At 41.0% G+C, this 21,596-nt stretch overlaps 1 protein-coding gene across 8 annotated transcripts in view; it reads right to left on the bottom strand.

The window, feature by feature from the left end:
* The window catches only part of frmd4ba (FERM domain containing 4Ba), a 41,903-nt gene that overhangs the window by 5,735 nt on the left and 14,572 nt on the right, over positions 1-21,596 (bottom strand). For 3 of the 8 annotated variants that reach the window (XM_026168876.2, XM_026168875.2, XM_080302073.1), the window contains exons 1-16: positions 21,258-21,440; positions 16,772-16,837; positions 16,564-16,658; positions 16,325-16,417; positions 15,969-16,053; positions 14,618-14,674; positions 14,211-14,233; positions 10,202-10,285; positions 9,374-9,439; positions 8,805-8,862; positions 8,291-8,377; positions 3,353-3,429; positions 1,813-1,951; positions 506-647; positions 274-407; positions 78-194 (exon numbers count right to left, since the gene is read on the bottom strand). In XM_026168876.2, the coding sequence (XP_026024661.1) occupies positions 78-194; positions 274-407; positions 506-647; positions 1,813-1,951; positions 3,353-3,429; positions 8,291-8,377; positions 8,805-8,862; positions 9,374-9,439; positions 10,202-10,285; positions 14,211-14,233; positions 14,618-14,674; positions 15,969-16,053; positions 16,325-16,417; positions 16,564-16,658; positions 16,772-16,837; positions 21,258-21,419 (1,485 nt within the window). In that variant the 5' untranslated portion in view covers positions 21,420-21,440. Of the gene's footprint in view, positions 1-77; positions 195-273; positions 408-505; positions 648-1,812; positions 1,952-3,352; positions 3,430-8,290; positions 8,378-8,804; positions 8,863-9,373; positions 9,440-10,201; positions 10,286-14,210; positions 14,234-14,617; positions 14,675-15,968; positions 16,054-16,324; positions 16,418-16,563; positions 16,659-16,771; positions 16,838-21,257; positions 21,442-21,596 lie in introns of those variants that run through there. The other 5 variants (XM_080302076.1, XM_026168880.2, XM_080302075.1 and 2 more) reach the window with 4 other exon arrangements.

Below are 21,596 nucleotides of genomic sequence, written 5' to 3' on the forward strand. Positions count from 1 at the left end.
GGGGCACTAATGGTGTTTCAAGTGTCACAGCAGCCTCACACAGCAAAACCACAGCACAAACAAATATCTGCATTCACCTCATCATAGGGGAAAAGATCATCCAGTTTGAAGGCTGTCCCAACACGCCGTCGCACGTGAGGAACCTTCTCACCTGTGGCCAGGGGATATTCCTTAGGCAATCTTCCTGTAAGCTCCTGCAAATGAGAATAGCAGCCAGAAGTCAGCTGAGAATTTGACACTTTTGGAAACAAATCCAGTAAGACAGACACTCACAGCTTCTCTTAAGCAGATCTTTTTCAGTTCTTCAAGTTTTGCTGACAGTTTGTCTTGAAGTTCCTTTTCCTTCTTTTTCAATTCAGCGATCTTCTCTTTCTTCTGTTCCTCGCTGACTTCAGAGTCAGCAGAACCTGGAACAGGGACAAAATAAAATAAAAAAAATTAATACATTATCACCTATCAATCTGATGTAGAATAGAAGTCATTATTTGATTATCTGTCTGCTTACCAGTTGAGATTAGGCTTCCATTGCTGGCCATTATTAGGTGATTTTTGCTCTCAATACTGGAAAGTTTAGTGATCCGGGGGGCGGAGATCTCAGTGAGGTCTACTGCGATGTCTCCTGAACTCCTGGTAGTGGTCATCTTTGACTGTAAGTGAGGAAAGAGAAGATTAGGAGGAGAAAAGGGAAGGCGATAGTATTTAATTTTATTGATAGCACAGTGCATCATGACAGCTGCAGTGGCATGCTAAATATTTATCATCAATTGACTTCATTGACTTCCTGTGCATGGCATCAAACCTGACATGCCATGCGCCTCCAAGACATAGCCTGAATAACTTCATATAACTGCAACCGCACACACTCAACCATCTTAACTATGAAATGCACATAACACACATAACACCTGCCTCAGTGCTCAAGCCCAGTGTGCGTTTCCGGAAGAGTTGAACACTTGTTCCAGGATCTTTGCTTTTAATTCACAGTGTATTTTACTTTTCTGTGCTTTCCAAACTAAATACTTTCTTTGTGCACATGTGCCTTATCCCTTATCCCCCCACCTTAAGCTACAAATAAAACAAAAATACGTAAAATACTACAATTCTATAATGAATACTATGTCCACAACATCATAAAAGTATTTCCTGGGGTGCAATTTCAAGCACTTTGTGCACTTTCAGTTTCATTTTGCAAAAGTGAATTAGAGAGGGTCTGGTTACATGAATTATAACAGCTTTTAAACTTAAGACCTAACAACCTTCCAACATAAAACTCAATGGCATGGAATCTGTTTACTTTAAAACTGGAAGCCCTCGATAAACTCTGAGTCAAGATATTTACACTAGTCACGAGTAAGGGACACGGATCAGGCAGTGTATCACATGAAGAACAGTCATTGTTGTAAAAGGCTGTGACACAACAAACCGTTTAAACATCATTCGGTCACTGTTCAAACTGAAAAAGACTGCAAGCTTTTCTTTGTTGCAATCCATCTAGAGGTTACTCCTTTTACAGCCTACTGAAAATAGGTCAACACCACAAGACAAACTAAAAACATGCAAATAACAAGAAGATTTAGCATTCAAAATTTAAAAACTAAAAACAAGGAAAAAGTCCATTATGGTCTCTTCAATCTTATGATTGACTCTACTCCGAGAAACCACCATGCATATTCTCTAAACACATCAAACAGTGTAAATTACTGGTGTAAACTGGTGTAGACTGTTTCTTTGTGTTTCACAATAGAAAAACTGGCAGACAGTGTGAACAAAGCAAAGTGAATCATGGAGGAGAAAAAACAGGCAGACACTCACTTTGCTTTGCTTCATGTCCAGGTAAAACTGGTGCTGACTGATGGCCATCACCCAGATGGTTTTAATTAGTGAATGGCTGGCATACCACGTGTGAATAACCAGGCCAGACTGTCCAAAGGTTCGCTTGGTCACTGCTCTTCTGTAGAAGATAAGATGGACATCCAATACTTGCTGTATTGCAGATACAATCTGTTTAATTGCTTAAATTCGAGTGCCTATAATATGTTCATTTAAAGATTCCTCATTTTATTTTGGGTGTGTACCTAAAGCCCAGTGTGCCCCAAACAGTCCCAGGAAATATAAGCCAAACTAATGCTGGTCTAAGATCTGTTGGCTGGTATCAACAGTATGAATCTGGTATGTATCCAGAAAAGACTACTCGTCATATCATCCCATAAAGCACAAGGTTTTAATCAACTTGTTTTTCATGTATTTATATTACAAATATATATTACAAGGGAATGACAGTAAAAAAGAAAAAAAAAATCCAGCCAAGTTTAGCTTCCACTATAGCACAAAGAGAAAAAACAGTAACCCACAGCCAATTCTTATTTATTGTTTTCAAATCAATCTTTAAGTCATTTTTGATTGTCCTTCAGTATTACGGTGCTCACTTAGCTCTGGCCTGTGGGCAAATGATCAAATGCTTACTTCAGCCACATTAGCTCGCAGCATAGTGCAACTACAGACTCTCCTATTCTTGTGAGGACACTGTCATCAAAAACTAATCCACCGGGTGCTCAGTTTCTCAGAGAGCATTAGAAACTTCTAAAAGTCAGCTCTTACTGGCAGCAAAAGAACATGCTTGTTTGTGGATGAAACATTTTAAAGTCAGACCTAGTGGACACAGCTCTAGCAAGTTGGCGAAAATGGAGAATGCGAGGCAGTCATTCTATGCTTAAGGGAGTGCCAAACTAGCTGCTAGCTAGTTAACCTGATTACAGAGCGATAACATGGATAACACATTTATATGGGTACATAAAGGAAGTAAGGGCTCAAGTGTCAACGAAGCATTTCATGTAGTTCAGCAACAGTGTTTGTTATCCAACTACAGAACCCGTTACATACATAACAGCTATATAACAAATCAAAGGAAATTAGAAATAACTAGACAGCACAAGGAGAACAAAAATATTATTAAATCTAATTAAAACTAATAATTAAAACTTCTAGATCTCTGTGTAATAATATACTAAGTAGATATGAGGAATAATTTTAAATCTGAAGCTGTCTGTTAGGTTTAATAATGGCTTTAACTGCTGGAAGTGGCACATTAAAGCTTGTGTTAAGGGCAGAGGGCTTATAACAACCTTAGAATAATAAACAGCCACTGAGCAGCAGGAAAAGACTCATTTAACAGACATGTTAAAAGGCTTTAACAAGGTGTCCTAAATGGGCCAGTGGCTGCAGATGACCTTCACAGTGTGTAAGGTGTAGGATAAGGAAGCAAGAGCAGTTGCTAAAATGGGAACACTTCAGAATACAAGGAAAGCAGCTATTAGGTTAAGTGAAGATAAAGTAAGTTGGTTTGTCTTCTGACCTGTGCGGGTCGTTCACTTCCACTGAAAACTTCTTCTCACGGAAATACAAATTCTCCAACTGCTTCCACTGAAACAACTGCAGAGACACAGAGAGGGTTCGGCGGAAAGGAGGGGAAGGGACAGACAGAGATAGATTACACATCACTGAGCACACATCAGCCAACACAACACTATAGAAATATGGATTTACATTACATGAACAAAAAAGAGGAATCAATACCACCAAAAGATACTAAGCAGAGAGGTGGGTATCTAGAAAACTGGCTTAGATTCAGCCACAGCAGCCTGCCTGTGAACACGGTTTATAACGTATACAAAATAACTGCTCAAGTCATGAATGGGACTCAGTGGGCCAGCCAGTCAGGTGTAAGTTCAGGCTAACAAAAGAGTAATTATGAAGCTGCTGCAACTGCAGGAACAAAACTGTGCCAGGCAGCAAGCCAGCTTTTCATTTCTCTCTGTTGAAGAGAACAGACACGACTTCTCTGTGTCAGAAGAAACATCTGTTCTACCGATACGGAAACAACTCAAACAGATTTAAAGTTTTTGTTGCCTTTCAAGAACTCTTTTCTGCTCACGTACAGGAAAAAACATAATAATAAGACCAAAACAATGGGGCTGCCAGTGTTCATAGAAACTGCTTTACCTGATACCAACTCACGAGACAAGGACTGAAACGCCCCATTGTACAAAAACGTATATATATATACACACACACATGCTTCTCGGGCTAAGAATCCAGTATCCAGTTCCATTTTCAGAGTTTATTCTCAGTAAAACAAGTACAGCACATCACAGCAGTGACAGACACAATGCTTTACACATTACAGAAAGCACAGCACACTAACAATCTAGAGAAGAGCACAAAGATACTAAAACATGCCAACTTAAAGATTATTTAAATCAGCCTGACAGGTAACTAGTGGACACCACAACATGGCTTACCGTGAACGTTGTATCTGTGCTTATCAAATCTCTGAGGAATTCTCTGGACTTGTATTGAATCCTTTGACTTTCCCACAGGGCTTGAGCTTCTTCGAACAATACTCTCTCTTGTCTGTTGTGAAGCCAGATAGGTGTTGCAAGAGTTTTGGCTGAGATAGCCACGCCCCCCCACCCCCCTCCTTAACCCCAACCCCTCCTCCACCTCTCTCTCCTCCTACGATAGCAGGGACACCTCCTGCAGCCTCCAGTGCTTAGTACTGCTCTGCACTCTCTTTCCCCCCCCCCTTCTCTTCTACGCAGCTCTCTTCCTTTTTGGTCAAACCAGATAAGCAGGTTGTACACAACTATTTGATGAACCAGATATTTCACCTTTGCTCTGCTTACTGTCACTCACAGACATTTAAATGCCCCACACTAAATGTGGGAAGTGTTCTGCCGCCCTTACTGTAAACAGAAGACGGAGCACTGCCATGTATAATAATCCACTACAACCATCTCCCCCACCAAGAAAACATGCTGGCAATAAGTAACTTTGGGATAATCATTAATAGCAGTGGCTTTCTTTGCCATTGTGAGAGCAAGTGAGCACACAGCATGGCCCAAATTACCCTACAACCTGAGCCTACAATACTGAAACTGTACATAAATGCTTAGTTCAAACAGGGTATTCCAGCATGACAGATCATTCCACTAAATACTGCACTCCTAGCAGCTGGTAGACACATTTAAAGACCTAATTTTCTTGTGGAGGTCCTCACGAAAATTACCACTGTCTAGTCACCACCATTTAACATCAATCACACAGTAACAACTGATACTTGTGTTGGCTCACTCATTCTGCTAGAGAAACTTCACACCTGTGTGCCAGCGCATAATAAAACTCTAAGGCGGCTTCTGGTAGAACCACTGCTCGAAAAAATGTTAGAGATGTGACACACCTCAAACTCGGCAATCACGCGACCTCTCAAAGAGGAAACAGTCCATGAAATCACCCAGATCACATTTAGAGAAAGCAGAATCAGTTTGCTAAAACCAGAAAACTAACCGGAATTAACAGCACACAAAAATTTTCTGTCTTCATTTTCTGTCATCTTCCTTGTTTTTGCCAAATGTGTCATTACAGGCAGGTGGAAGTGTGCCAGAAATGCCTGTGGTTTCAGATGGGATCAGGCTGTTCTCATGGAGACACACCCACAAGCCCAAGGACCCCCAGGGCCACAAGTCCTCAAAAATCATACATGGATTTTAAAAAGGAGCCCTGACTCACATGCCAATACAGAAAAAGATCTGCCACACCCATCACAGAGTACGTCACATACCAGGGTTCTACTTGAACACTGTACATTTCCATGGCATGACACAACATGACACACAGCTCAAAGTAGTGATAAACTGATAAAAATGTAGCTCCTGGAACAAAAAACATCCTGTTTTATTTCATAACAGGAGTGAGGTGAGTTGAGTGAAGATAGGAAAACAACAAAAACACACACCATAGAAAAGAAGTTTGTTCAGTTTTTATTTTTCTTGAACAGAGAGTGAGAACACTTTTATACCCCCAGCTGACACTGTCTCGTAATGACCTGAAGACTGGTTTTGGTTCTGCTGGCTCATTGTACGTGTGGACCAGCATGAGGTCCCATTACATGAAGGGAGAGAGCCCAAGTGACGCAGAGAGAGAGAGAGGGAGACTGACTCCTGGTTTAATTTAAGAAGAAATTAAATGTCGACTTGCCATCTGCCTGAGTCCCAGAAACAGTTGTGGCACTCCAGTTTTGCTCCTTCATATTAAAGCATCACAGGCTTCCTAATTACAATTCTGCATCTTTTTCCTCCCATTCCACATTCAGATCTTTGGGATAGATAATCAGTGGGTGTTATCTACATGCTTATATACAGTTCCATTATGTATGCATAATGGAAGCGGGAGAGTATTCACTTTACTAAATATGTCACTTTTCTAAAGCACAGCAGGGAAAGGGGCCTTTTCAGTTTCAGGGTATTCAGTTAAAAGTGATCAAAGTGGGGTGTGTGGAAAGAAGATAATATTGGGTTAAGCTATCATAGCTGCTTTTTAGTTTTACTAGACTTATACAATCAAAAAATAAAAAAGCAGCACTGAGCAAATGTTTTGTCCTCTTTAAATCAGCACTACAACAATGGCAGCAAGTACTAATTTCCTGTTATCTATTTAATGAAAAACTGTTCAAAGCAACATTGTTGAGAAGGGAAAATGTTCACACAGAATTGAAAATTACATTTAAAACTGCCGTGATGGTCAACTGACCTCCCCTTAATACTAAAATCCAGCACCTCACCCACATCCACAGATAACGGTTTTGTTTTGTTTGATCAATTGTGTTCCCTCTGAGACACACACACACACACATAATTACCATAATGAATGCAGCATGCTGAGAGGGGATGGGCAGGAGGCAAGGAGGGATGGGATGGGTGGAATACAAGGGCTATGAACTAAGACAAGAATACTACCCGGATATAGAGACCTCCCTTCAAGGTAAAGGAAAATGAGGGAAACAGAGGCTTCTAATTACCAGCAAGAACAACAAAAAGAGTTATTAAGAAAAAAAAAAGCCACATTCTCCCCCCCAACAGGAAACTCTTATGAAGTTTTTATGCTCCTGCCCTGAGTAGAAGACTTAGAAAAGGCAAAAAGGCAGTCTTGCTTTGGATGAACATTTCCAACATCCCAAAATACAAATTCTACCTATCCACTTGGCTATCGAGGAGAAAACTCTGGTCCCAAAGCTTTGCTGCTTCCCTGGAGCACCATAATTACCCCTCCTATAGGACTGCTGGGAGAGCCACGCTGTGCGTCTGCCCATTAATGCCTTGCCTCAGTACTGCACACCCTGCTATGTCAACAGGTTCATACTGTATAAAAGCAGCTATGATGAGACTAAAGAAAGAGGCCAGTGAAAATGCCTGGGTAGAACATTATTAAATGACACCTCCCAGACAAAGGAGACAACAATCACGGACACAGCTACACATTAAGAACGTTTGCCCTATAAGCAGGGAATCTTTAAACTGCAATGGATACTATACAAACTACATTATTACCAGAGTGATGTTTTAAGACACACACCACTACAAATTCAGTACAAGTTATAAGTATAATTTTAAAGCCACTAATCTTATATAACTGGAGTAAGCTACAAATTATAGAAAAAAAACAGCTTTGCAAGAGCTGTTATTTTTATTTAACACACTGGCCTGGTGATATATTTTTAGAATTAATCAAAAAAGGACTATGACACTATTTTTTCAAAGTGTAGGTCTTTGTGTATTTTACCACTTAAACTTAGCAAGCAGATTTTATAATCCATACCACTCTGCATTCCACCCCTGCTAATACTGGTCCATACTGTATTTACTCCTGCAGCCTTGAAAGCACTACGCACATACTGACACTCCAAAATATTTCCCCCCCCCTATCTGTGTTCCTCTTTCTCCTGACTGGCATGGGAACCAGAGGCTTAATTACACCTATTTACAGTCTGGATGGATCATTAACCAGCCAGCAAGAAACACATGAGTGGAAGCAGAGTTGTCATCAGACAAAGCCTTTCAATGACCCTCAATGCATCATACTTCCACAAACTTAAGAGCTTTCAACTTTACATTCGATGAGTGACTTGATCAAGTATTAAATGGCACTTGTAAGAAAGCCAGGTCTATTTATAAAGCCCACACCCTAAGCTAGTCTGAGTAACTTTGCAAACCAAACAAAAGCAACAAACAAGTAAAACAAGTAAATTATAAATAGGAACGCAGATCCAAACCAAAATTTAACATATCCCTTTTTTAGTTCAGGCTCTGTGTCTCCATAAAGTTTCATGCAATTTGGCAAAGTAGATTCATCTGACAAACAGATGAATGCAGTACAAGTATACCTTCACCAAAGACAGGACAAGAGAAAGAAGAGCAACTGTGGCAAATACAGCAGCTATAACGAGAGGTCAACCCACCTGTCGAGGTTTCAGCTTATCCTGCCAATCGTACTGGCCAATGCCTTTATAGCTGACTCCCAGCCACCACGGTATTCCTTGCTTGTCCTGCAGGAAAGCACACACATGCAAATAAACCACACTTTCACTCCTTAGAGGTAACTTTATTGGTGTGTCTAAAAAAAAGAAAGAGGCCTGTTACCAAAGTAATTACCCTGTTAGGCTCACAACAATTGCAACTCAAGAAGAGATCAAATACATTTAAGCTCTTAAAACTTCAACACTGCTGTTTGATCTCCTCACACACCTTGATTTAATTAGGTTTGGTAAGGGAAAAATAAAACTGTGCATGAATAAGAAAGTGAGAAAAGCTGAATGGATAGATTGCTGTCTTAGCTGAATCAAAAAGCTCACATTTCAACCATCATAGGAAAAAAAAGTAGGAATAGGGGTTAGATTGATGTGTTTAGACTAGATGTAGACGTAAGCTTGTTTTAATGTTAAGCTACTGTATGACACAAGGCACTGCCATTACCTTCACTGGGTAATAATGGACTCCATATGTTGGCAGGGACTCCACCAGGGCCAGATACCTTCAGTGAAAGAGGAACAGGTTAACAGGAATTCAGCCACTTGCACTTCATCACTGTCATCTGGCTGTTGTAATACAACAGACTGAGTGGGATTTAAGCTACAGCCATTGAGAAGCCACAATCATTTGAAGTGGCAAGCTGATCGATTTGTTTCAGGGCTGTGACAGAGTCCATTGATCAGTTCAAGGGCAGAAATCATCGGAGTGTAAATGACCCAGGGTTGCACAGAATTACAGTCCTGGGAAAAACAGTGCAGGGCTGACACTCTCCCAAGGCTGGCTGGCAAACTGCCGACTCTAAGAGCACCTCCTCTAATTAATGACACATTCTGGCATGGTGACAGTCACCTCTTAAAACAACAGCCACCACAGAGCAGACATGTTAAGTTAAAGAGTAAGACCTGACGTAGAAGCTGCTGTAATGCAGAAGAGAAGTTCAGCCTTAAATCATTTTTAGTCTCTCACACACACACACACACACACACACACACAGAGTTGTTTTCATGACTTACTGAACAATGGCTTGCCCTCTGGTCAGTCCTATCAGCTTCTTGTAATGTTCAATCACTTTTTCCTCACTGTAAATGGATAGATAAAACATTTAATGAATAATCCATCAAGTGTAGCATATTGAAGCCACAGAGGGATTGCTGTGCGAGGGCCATTTCTCCAACACACTTTCTGACTGCTCATGCAGAAAATGCAGTCTGCCCTACTGGCTTGCTAATGGCTCTCGTCTACCTCTCCTGCAAACGCCTCACATTTACATCCCATTGTAATCATTTCTTAACAGCCACACTGCAAACATACTGAAACTTAACACACAGAGAAAGCGAGAACGACAGACGTGTACATGTGGTCACCCAAGCACCATAACAATGTAATTTTAATTAGGATATTAAACTGCTGTATCAGCTTCAGAGACTGTAGCAGCCTCAGATGACCAAGATAAGCAAGAGCAAAGTGGATTGAAGAGGCAGACAGTGATCTTTCAGACAGTCTGTGGCTGTCAGCACCTCCCAGTACTCTCCAGGACTAATGAGCAAACGTAATTAACACGACCCAGACGCTAATGAGTCACACTGTCAGAGGAAAAAGCTTCTGACAATAAGAGACTAGGTCTGCATTCAACCTTGACACCTAAAAAAGCTCATCAGAAGAGTTAACTGCTGTGTTCAACCAGGCGTTGCTGACCAGTGAGCAGATTTGTTAGAGTCGTGAAGAAAGGGGCTGTGGTGTTGGCTAAAAGTTTCTTTGGTGCTAATCCGAAACTACTTAATCATTCATTATCCTCGTGCATTTTGTGGTTTTCTCAGACCACAAGATCTCAGATATCTTACCAGTAGTTGAGAGACGGGTGTTCCCTTAATACTCTGGTGGGCAGGACTGGTAGCTGTTTCAGGTCTGATGTAGCAGTTTCAGCACTGGAGTGGGGGAAAAAAATTCTGTTAATTTACAGTAACAGAAAAAGTTATTGTGCTATCCTTTATTGCTGGCAGTGTGACAGTAAAGCACCAAAACTGCACCGTTTATTGCCTGTTAACACACAATAGTGTACAAGACTTCCTATACATGGGAATCATGCTTAGAAGTCCAAGGTATCCTGTTTTGGCCTTAAAGTAAGTGGCCTGTGTTGACCATGAGTAAAGAAAATTTCAGTGTTTACGCAAAAATCTCAACCCAAAGTCTAAAAATGTGTCGAGAACATTTCTCCACATGTTCGGACTTTCACAGTGCGTTTTGGATTTCAATCTTAAGGCATGGCAGCAATAACTCACCCTTGTAGATCTTTAAAAAAGGTGCACTGTCAGGATATTGTTTTCATCTTTCTTATCTGAGGTAGAAAGAGTATAACGTCCCGCCAAGACAAAACTTGGGCTTTATTCATGTCTTGCCAGACTTCATTTGCGCAGCACATGCAGAGCTTTTAAGTCACAAAGGGCTTGGAGAAAAATAATCTCTTAAAAAATATCAAAGCCGTTCTATGCAGGTTCTCCGCAGTAAGCCACTTCAGTTATGTAATTTACTGCATGTAAATAATAGTATATCGATTCCTCTTCACGGGTAAGCCAAAGAAGGGGTGTTCTCATGCACAAACCAACCAACTGTTGTAATCACTTTATCTGTACAGAACTGTGGTGTTACTGACTGTCAAGGTCTCTGATACTGAACCATGAGTCACTGCAGCCTCTTGTAGATGGGAGCACTGGGTCTACAGTTTCTGTCAGACAAAAACGGCTCAGGCTTGGCGGGCCAGTCCACTGGAGACCTGAACAAAAGCCATTCACAAGCACTTGGCAGCCTCTGCCTGTGTTGAAAAGTACTGTATGGGCCAGTCCTATTACAAAACAATCCATGTCTTCTCAGACAGGCCTATAATATTAATATGTAGATCACACCATATTTAATATAAAGCTATTAGAACATCCTCAGTTCTTGTGCTATCTAACTAAATTACAATAACCTTGAAAATAAGTATTGAATGACTTTAAGATCATAACCATTTAACCTCAAGCTGACTTTGTGGTCATCACTTTAGCTCATCTTCAGAGAGTAATGGAATCAAACGGTAAGACGGAACCCTAACGATCCAGCTATGCGAACCTGCTCCCTAAACCAAAGGAAAAGAGTGAACCACCACAAGGACAGAGGCTCCTGACTCATTCTCCCCTGTAGTTACCTCTCCTAGGTTGACTGGGTTTTGCTGCCACGGCACTTAGCTGTGTGTTTGATGGCATACATTTTATGGGGAGCTGGGGCCTGGTGTTGTCGAGGTGATCTACTCTGCAGCCGCACTGCCGTGTCAGCAATCTGGAATTCATTACTATGTCTGTTATCTTCCCGCAGAATGCAGCGTGGGGGCAATTCCTACACCCAGTGCAGCCCAACCCGGAGCAGCCTACCCAGTGTGGGAGCGATAATGCTCATGTGTCAGCTGTTCCACAGGGCTGAGACATGGCGAGTTTGGAAGAGAGCACAATGAGAGAGCTGGTTGCTGTGAATCGACCACTAACTACAGGGTACACCTGCAAATAGAACTGAAGACCAAAACTGTCTGGGTGTAATGCCGGTTTATGCGCCGCACATTTTGAACTAAACAGACACTCAAGTTAACTCGAAATCATCAACAGATGAATAGACAAATGTCTGAAGATTACGTTTGAAGGTAATTACAATTACTCAAAAGAAAGAAAAAAAAAATCCCCAGCCGCTCTTTAAACTGTAAGGCATAATTAAAGCCATCAATCAGTTCAGTGATTTCCAATGCTTCCACCAAACCCCAGAGAACTGCTGAAACTTGTTGCTGTGAATTATACCTGCAGGTGCGGAGAGGACAGCAATAAAGTGTGAATCAGTATGCAATACTGCACAGGAAAAGGAATTCTAACACAGAACACAATGGGAGACCTGATGGCGCATTAATTCAAATCACAGCAGGGGGCCAGCCCACACCAAAACAAAAGCATGACTACAGTGAGTCCTCCTGACGCCAAGTTGTCTGCAATTGGACAGTGGGTCTGGCTCATCCCTCTTAAGGCAGCTGTGTCTGTATGCGGAGGGCTCCCTGACTCCTCCGCAGCTAATCTTTACTGCTCCAGGACCCTTCGCTGATACAGTATATGGGAGGCACATTCATATGCTTCCTGAGGGGATTTACTTGGCCTATTCTCTCACAGGAGTAGAAATAAAGGAGATCACTGACAGGGATGAGAAATACTTCCACAGAGAAGTGGGGGATGCACCAAGACAATAATAGTGGTAGATAAATGGGATGGGGGTGCTATGATCAAGTCAGACAAGGAAAAAAGTATTTTGCCACTGAGGGAAATCCATTCTATTTATTAATGTGTAAAGTAAACAAAATCTATTGTGTTTTACAGCCTAAAATCTAGCAACCACAATGCAAGTAGATATCCCTGCAAATACAGACTAACGAAACTCCCAAAAAACTAAAACAGAACTGTTTGATTTGGAAACTTCCCATCATCCTCTCTGATTCTTCCAGATTTGTTGGCCAGTTTTCTTTTATTGTGCTTTCAGAGTCAGGGCAAAGTACAGCCCATCCCTACACCCACATGAACTGAAAGTTCAGACAGTAAAGTGCATGTTACACTTTAAGGATATAACAAGCCTGAAATCAAAACACACTGAAATGAAACACAAGAGGAATAAATCTGCATTGAAGCTATAATAAATGGTAATTAATATTTATCAGGTCAGTCGCGCTTGTAAGAAAATGGAGCAAGTTAATGAGCACAAGCAGATGCAGCCAAGTTGTGTTTTTCCCTTTTTTTCCTGCAGGAGAACAAAGGCAAAGGTTTGACAAGAGGTTGAACTGCATTTTCAGCATTGCATATATATCGCCATTCAAACAACACAAGCGCACTCGCCTTACAAAGCACAAATCTTTGTTTCTGCACAATGGACGGAGAGGCCTTTAGAGGCAAAGCAAAGAGACAACACATGCAGGTTCAGGCTGCTTCAAGCTGCTTGCTCATTCAATCAGACAGGCCAGTGTTTACTAGTGGCAGCAAATGTCCTTCACTTCTATGACTGGAGGGGGAAAAAAAACAAAAAAAAACAAACAACCCCCCCCCCCCACACACACACACACACTTTATCACTAGGCAGGCTTCTGAGAGCAAGTTGACTATGAAAGCATTATCACAACTAGTGAACAGATTATTGAGCTCTGGAACAGAATCTCCCACCAGTGTCATCGACCCAATCGTGTACACTACGTCCCATGTTTGTACATGTGTCATTCAGGCCATGTTTGTTAGGGTACGTGACATTTATTAATAGATGACGCCATCACTACATGCCAAAAAGTAAATCTGTAAAGTGTTCCATATGTTTAGAGCACAAACACATTGCATCATTGCAATTGCATACGCAAAGGCAGGAATTAATAGTAAATCTGTCTTTGAAAGCACTATGTGGATAATGCCAAGCCACATGAGGTTCAGGTAAATGCCACAAGAGCAACCAGAAAAAAAAAAAAGAAAAGAAAAAACAAAATTATTAACTCAGATAAGTCCACCATAATACAAAATCTGAGCCAGCAAGTTGTACATTAACAGACAGCCATCGTTTAAACAAACAGAACTGACCAATGAACTTGGCAAACTCTGCTTCCTTTATAGATGACAGGAACAAATACTTTATAGATTATGCAAAGCCTGCATTCAAGTGCATAACTTAACTTATAAAAATGTGTATGGAAATCCGTTTATCCAATACATCAAAACATCTTTCTAAACTTCAACAGATAGTACTGTTTTGAATGAAAATCAACTTGATGTAATAAAGACCTTTGAGCCAGGCAATATTTCAAGGGGTTCTTACCTGCTGTAATCTCCTTTGGCCTCCTAAAAATGGGAAAACAAAGAAATTAGTGAAAATATTGCTAGAAAAGTCAAGACTTAATAAACTGTGCTAGTAGCTAACATTACCGCAGAGGTCAGTCACTACAAAGGCAACATTACATAGTAAACATCAACACGTTTAATTTTGAATTTCATTCATTTCAATAGCTAATAGCTAAAAGCAAGCATGTAGTCGAAGCATAAGGTGATTTTAGACGTCACTGTTGATATAAAAAGGCACAGTTTGGGTAACAACAGCTCCGACTGTAGCCCCCCCACCCCCTCAAGAGACAACTATTTTCAAATGTTGCGAGTCCACCGAGCGTCCTCGTTTGGGCTGAGTGACAACACTTTAGCCTGGAAAGGCTGCGACAAAATCTTTCTTACCTGCAATGCGAACGCGGCTAACTTGAACACATTTTCACTCTCCACTTCAATGGTCTCCTGTTGTTAAAAAAAGAAGAAGAAGAAAAAATTGGCAAGGGTATTTAAAAAGACAATGTGTAGCCCGTTTGAAACACTTGACTTGAGAGAAAAACCTTCCCGTCCCGTACCTCGGTCCCACCGTTACCGACTGAACCACTCTCGCAAAGTCAACCCCGTGTTACAAAAAAAAAAAAACTGCCCGTGAAGAGGATTTAACATGTTTTTCAGTCCCCGAATTTATCCTGTCGTTTACTCGTTAAAACTTAACGCACACACCGGAGTGCAGAGAGAGCCTGGGTTAATGCCCTGACTGAAGTTGCTGCCCCCTCGGCAAAGTGGTACGGTCCGAAAGCAGGTTCAACAGTCTGCGTCTCCCATGGAGATCAGTCTGCTCTCCCCGCGAAAAGAAAAAACGGCAACCGCAACGTTTGATCACGTGCTGCCTTCATGTGCTCCTCGTATACCCCACGTTCCCCTGTCCTCTTTTAGCAAATTTGCGCAGAACTTCACACATTTAAGTTTATTTCAAAATGATTAAAAATAATCAAACACCAGTATCTATTAACGTTTATTAACTCTTGTCAGCAAGTAGCACAATAATTTTGCTTAATTTTTTTTTTATAAATAATTTAACTAAAATACAAAGGGAAAGTGACTCCGGAGCTCTGAGTTTTTCATTTCTGTGTTGAAACCTTTTGTTCTGTTTGAATGTACCCTAAACATTAACATTCGACTTTTATAACACCGTTAGTAAATTAGAACAACACTAGGTGGTTTCCAATTGCCACTGAAAGCAGCATTCTGCTCTTGAGCAGTGGTAGAGGGCCTACTGAGAGATATAACAGTATATTATGAATAAATATTACGTAGGCACAACAATTCAGTGTAAAGAACCATGAGCAAAGGAAATCAGCGCATAGCAGGCTATGGGAAGTTGTTACATCTGAAGCAAAATGATGGGAATTTGTGATTTGTCATGCTAAAACAATAGGGAATCAAAATGGGCAATATTAATTCTGTAGAAAAGTGAATGTTTTATTTTTAAAATGTGCATCATGTAGATTTTTTTTCTTAATATTTACTCAAAATTAAATTACCCAGAGCTGTTATGCACCTTCCCATAATGCAATCAGCTATTGTGTGCAATTTATTAAAATGCCAGTTTTGGATACCCTTATACAAAATATTAAAAATAATAATAATTTTTTAAAATATTTTGCTTCAGATGTAACAACTTCACATAGCCTGCTGTGAGCTGATTTTCTTTGCTCATATATATTATATAAAACACATTTTGCTCGCAAACACTTACATTAAACACTAGAGATTTAGCATTTAGGAAGAACAGCTCCACTGTTGTGTTGTCTTTCAAGAGGGTGATCTTCTCAATGTAAAACCTGTGAAAAGTTTATTTTGGGTCAGTAAGGCTTACTAGAAACAGATTGCCAGTGCAAGTCAGCCAGTGTTTGAGCATTAAGCACATCATCATGTTCAACACAGTAATGCTGTTTGGAAGACATACAGCTGGATTTAAACCATGTTCCATTACTGCCACCTGCTGGTCATGACGAAACAGTGGATGTTGCTTCAAAACGGGGCTCTCATTATTATAGTGTGTAGAACAATAAGACATGATAGGCTGATGCTTCCAGTAAAACACTCACTCACCTCACAAGGAACTTGAGCTCCAAAGGCCCCGAAGTCTTGGAGAAGTAATGATCGAGGACTTTACGATCTAGCTGGAGCCAGTTACTCTGGCCACTGAGCAGGGATTAATTGCAAAAGAAAAAAAAGAAAATAATTTTTGCAATACAGCTATTTTTCAATTATTTCCCTTTTATTGTTAAAGTAAATTTTCCTCAAGTGCACTTTTGCATTAAAGTGTACACATGTGGAAATGTACTTACGTGTCATCTATGAAGCACAATCCAAAGTACTCTTTCTCCTTCAGATTAAAATGTGACGCTACCAGATCTAGCAGTTCACGGGACAAAAGCTTGGGCTGTAAAGTTTTAAATAATATGCAGGAGCTCAGTTTAAACTACTACTACTATTATTTTTTTAAACATAAAACACCATAAATACAATGTGAAATAAATTAAAAGGGTGACGTACCTGAACCAGCAGCTCCAGCTTGCGGTCATCAAGGAGGTGAACTTGGCACAGGCGGCCCTCTGTCATCTAGAGGGGAGAAACAAAGACAACTCCTGTAAAACAACACCAGAACACCTCACTGTCTCCACATCCACCTGTGCGTCTCAGCTCAAAGCTGTGCCTCCACTGTTTCAGGCCTCTTTTCAGGTCCTCTTCAGTGTCACGATTGGCTTTGTGATGAAGGAGTGAATAGGTAAGAAAATCCACAAGCTAAGCACCCATTTGGGACCCACGCTCCCAAAGATCAAAGTCTTCACAAGATCATTCTCTTTACATGTCTGAGAACTATTGTTTAAAAGTCCACTGGCAACACTTTGGCCACAGGTCTGCTTTTTATAAGGCCACAGTGAATCTCAGAAAAAGACATGGAGATTCTTTTGCCGCCAGACAGGATCCCATATCCTGTCTGCTGGTGTGTCCTTTTCACCCACATATCCTTCCTCTGCATCAACACTAGTCCTATGAAAACATTTAAGATGTCGTCATCCCACTTTTTCCTCTGCTGTAAAGAAAGAGCAGTGAAAGACAATGATGTCCTCCTCCAGAGTTTAATTGAATTCCCAGTCTATTGTTTATGATGAATGGTTTGTAAGACTCATTATGTTGCAGTCAGCAGAACTGTCTTTCACTGCAGAGCACCGTAAACATTATTGTCTTGTGATAACTTATAACTTAATTTTTTAAGCTGCCACCAACACTTTGATCTGGTTCTGATCATTTGAGACGTGCACACTCCAAGTGCCATTAATACAGAAAAGGGATTTCTATGTAGCACTGAGGAATGCAGCGACACTGCTATATTCATTTCCTTGTGTTAACATATATTATTCCTTGCTAGTGGAGGCATCGGTCTGCTACAATGTACTATGAACACACTTCATATTTGCAGGCTTTATTCAAACACTCCTGTCTGTAGAGTAGCTGCATATAAGGCTGCCATGAGCAGCTGTTAGCTTAGCTTGGCATGATGATGGGAAACAATGGGAAGCAGCTAGCTTGGTACTGTCAAAAGGAAGTTCGACTACAAGCACAGCTGAAACATTGACATGGTTCAATGTTATTTCATCTTTCAAAAACTTCATTCCCTCTTAGTTTGACCAGCCCAAAGTGGTTTTTGTAATATCATGTAGTAGACTGAGCCTGTGAAACACACTAGAGGGAAGAAGCGCCAGCAAACACAATCTCAACATATAAGAAAGCTTATAGTGATAATGTTAAAGCTTCTCATTGGGGCTGGATCAGGTGATCATTTAGTTAAGATGTAATAGGCCCCAGCTGCTGTGTGCTTGCTATGACGCACTGAGCATTTCTCCATCATTGGAACTCTCCACGTGTTTACACACCACTATGCTATTTCATCTTTTATTTTGAAAGTCTGGCTTTCTCGCACAGTGTCCTTTGTTCTGCCTTCCTCCACTCACCCCCAACAAGTCGCAGGACATGACTGCCCCTCCCTGAGCCTGGTTCTGCTGGAGGTTTCTTCCTGTTAAAATGGAGTTTTTTTCTTCACACTGTCTCCAAGTGCTTGCTCATAGGGGTTGTCTGATTGTTGGGGGTTTTTCCTCTGTCATTGCAGGGTCTTTACCCTACTTGAGGTGACAACTTTTGGGATTTGGCCTCTTTGGAGGTAACTGAGGGTCACACTGACCTCCATTCAGGGAGACCACAGGCAGGGAAGACGTCTTGTGGCACTTTGTTAACCTTAAATGTACTAGGACATATCGTTCTCAGCACCACAACAGAGCAGTCATTTCACTTTTATACAGCACAGGCTGCTTTTCCAAGCTGCTGTTTTTCAACACCCAAAACCTCAGTGAGACTTACGCTTCCAGAGACAGCTGGATGTGTGTGTTCAGTTGTGTGTACGGTCATGCTAACTTTTTATTGTGCCATAATTTTGCTGAAAGCTGTAAAGTTCCAGATTTTAAAACGACCTCCTCCGTCTACTGTGCACGTGTCCAAAGGTTTAAGCCTCTGAATCTCTGCCAAAGACAAACATAAAGAATCACAGCAGCTCGACTGTATGAGAAACACATCTTTGGCAGCTTTGTTGTGGTCTGCCCATTATGTGGTTCTCTTTTCATACTTCTTTGTGTCTTGCTCTCTTTTGTCTTGTGTCTCCTGGGCTTTCTTGTCTGTGTCTGTCAGTGTTTCTTTCTTATCTTTTCGTGTGCGTCATGTCACGTTTTTACTCCCTCTTTTTGTTGTTGTTGGGGTTTTTTTTCTAGCCTTGTTATTGTCACATGCCTCTTGATTGCGTTGACCAGAGTCTCATTAATTCCCTGTGTATTTAGACTCCTGTCCTCCCTTTGTTAGTCATCAGTTTATCTGTTTACTGGCCACCTGTACGGTTGCCTTTCTGATTTGGTGTTGTGCTGTTTGACCTTCTGCTGGTTTATGTTTGAACTGTGTCTTGCAACAGTTTTGGTAAGTCGTATTAAAGCTGATATTGTTATATTACCTCTTAGCCACATTTTTGCATTTAGGACTCTCCTGAACTCCACACATAACAAGATTTGCCTTGATAAGAATTATAGTAGATGACAGTAATGTCCATTGTTTAAACAGGGATTAATCACTATAGCAACCCTTTTATGAGTTGTTGTTGCTGTCCAAGCCACAGTCCTTCCAAGAGCCTATCTATCAATGCTGTATTGTTGTAAGCCGGGGACATCAAAACAGAAAGAAAGGGACAAAGGTCTTTAGATAATGGTCCGATTTTAAACTCACAGCCAGTCGTTAAAGTGACCTCACTATCTAAAACTGCGTGGGACACAAAGCCTCTCATCCATAAGTTTTTACTCTCCGTGTCAATGTTTAATTATTTGTTAAAAGTGTCTATAACGGTATCCTGTCCTCCGTAAAATAATGTGCACAGCAGAAACAAGGTCTTGTATCGTTCTTTATGATGACTAAAATCAGGTTATCACCTCACTAAATTAACCCATGGTTTCCCAATCTAGTTATCAGTTCATTCAAATAATACAGGCTGTACTTCCTGAGAATTCTCAGGAGGAATAACATCACACAGAGACTGCTGGTGTCCTTCTACAGAGCCACCATTGAGAGTGTTCTAACTTACTGCATATGCATCTGGTATACTAGCTGCACAGGGGCTCAGAGGAAAGCACTCCAAGGGATCATTAACACCGCCCAAAAGATCACTGGCTGCCCTCTCCCCACACTGGAAGTTCTACACAACGCCCACTGTTTTAAAAAGGCCCAAAACATCATAAAAGACACCTCACATCCTGGCCACTCCCTGTTCGAACTGTTGCCCTCAGGCAGACGGTACAGGGCAATCAGAGCAAGGACTAATAGACTCAAACACAGCTGTTATCCAACTGCAATAACACATCTGAATACTACAAAAAAATGTCCATCACGCCACTCTTGTGTTAATCTATGCACGGTCTGAAGCATGTGTGTGGGAATGTATGTGAATGTTTTACTGTTATATCTTATTAGTATTTTAAGTATTCTATCTATTTTATTTATTGAATTTTATTGTTTTATTTATATTTTGATATTGCTAGGGATGATGCAATGATCGGGGACCATTCTTAATTTCGTTGTTCTCATGACAATGACAATAAAGTTTCTGATTCTGATTCTGATAAGTAGTGGTTATACAAAGGAAAACAAAATTATAATATTATAAATATATGAAGAGGTTAAACAAATAATACAGACTGAAAGCTACACAGACAGGCCCACTTTGATGCTTCAGAGATTAATTCTAGGAAACAACAAACTTTTCAGTGACATAGAGGAATGCTTACATTTAATTGTTGTATTATGTGCATTTTGGGGGTTGAGGAAGTCAATTTCAAGTACTATGAAAATGAAAATAGCGCTGCTTTAAAATTAAAGGGATGTGATACCTGTCTTTTTTCAGAACTCCTTTTCAAAGAAGTCAGTGTCAGGTTTTCTGTTTGCTCTTTCAAAGACACAAATGAACTTTACCTTCACATGATAGCATGCAGGGAAAGAGCAAAACCCGAGAGAGAAACCTGAGTCTGCCCAGATGACGTCCATGAAAGTAAGATACGTAAACCACGCAGACAGCGCTCAGGTGTTCCAGGAACCACGCATTTCAAAGAAAATTTTGGAAGTGCCCCTTGTTACCCGGACGCCGAGATCAAACGGCCGGTCACGCTGCTTTCCAAATTATTACCACGTGTCCTGGGAGAGGGACCCTTGTTAAAAAAACAGACTTTGTGACTCAGCATGAGGCAGCCTGTGCCTCCTCACGTTCACACAAATAAACACATGCATGCACTAATGAGCCAGATGAGGAAAAAGCACTGACTCACTTCAGTCAGAGGAAAGTTTGGCCATAAAAATCCAATACAGTAATTAATCACAAGTGCTGCCCAGGCAGCTAGTAAAATCAGCTTTATCTGACTTCCTCCCACTTGAGATATTTACACTAATGCCCTCATACCTGGTAGCATTTCCCAATCCTGAACCAGGCTTCTAGGAAGCGTCTGCATGGCATCAGCCCACGATTGTACCAGCTCCTCAGTGTCTGATGCGCCAGGCTCCAGACAAGCTGGCTACCCGATGCCACCAGATCCTCCATCCCACGCATGATACGCACAGCCATGTCCGAATGCTCTTTCTCTCCGCTGGCCACCTTTCTTTCTTCTTCTACTGGTGACACCTTGCACTTTCAGAATGAGTAGAAGAGCTGATCTGTGGACCACTTTGTTTTGCTTGAGAGCAACAAGCTTAAAGGGAGCACTTACACTCCAGTACACACAGACACACACACTAGTCTACT

Source organism: Astatotilapia calliptera, chromosome 5, assembly GCF_964374335.1.
Source record: "Astatotilapia calliptera chromosome 5, fAstCal68.1, whole genome shotgun sequence".
Lineage (NCBI taxonomy): Eukaryota > Metazoa > Chordata > Actinopteri > Cichliformes > Cichlidae > Astatotilapia > Astatotilapia calliptera.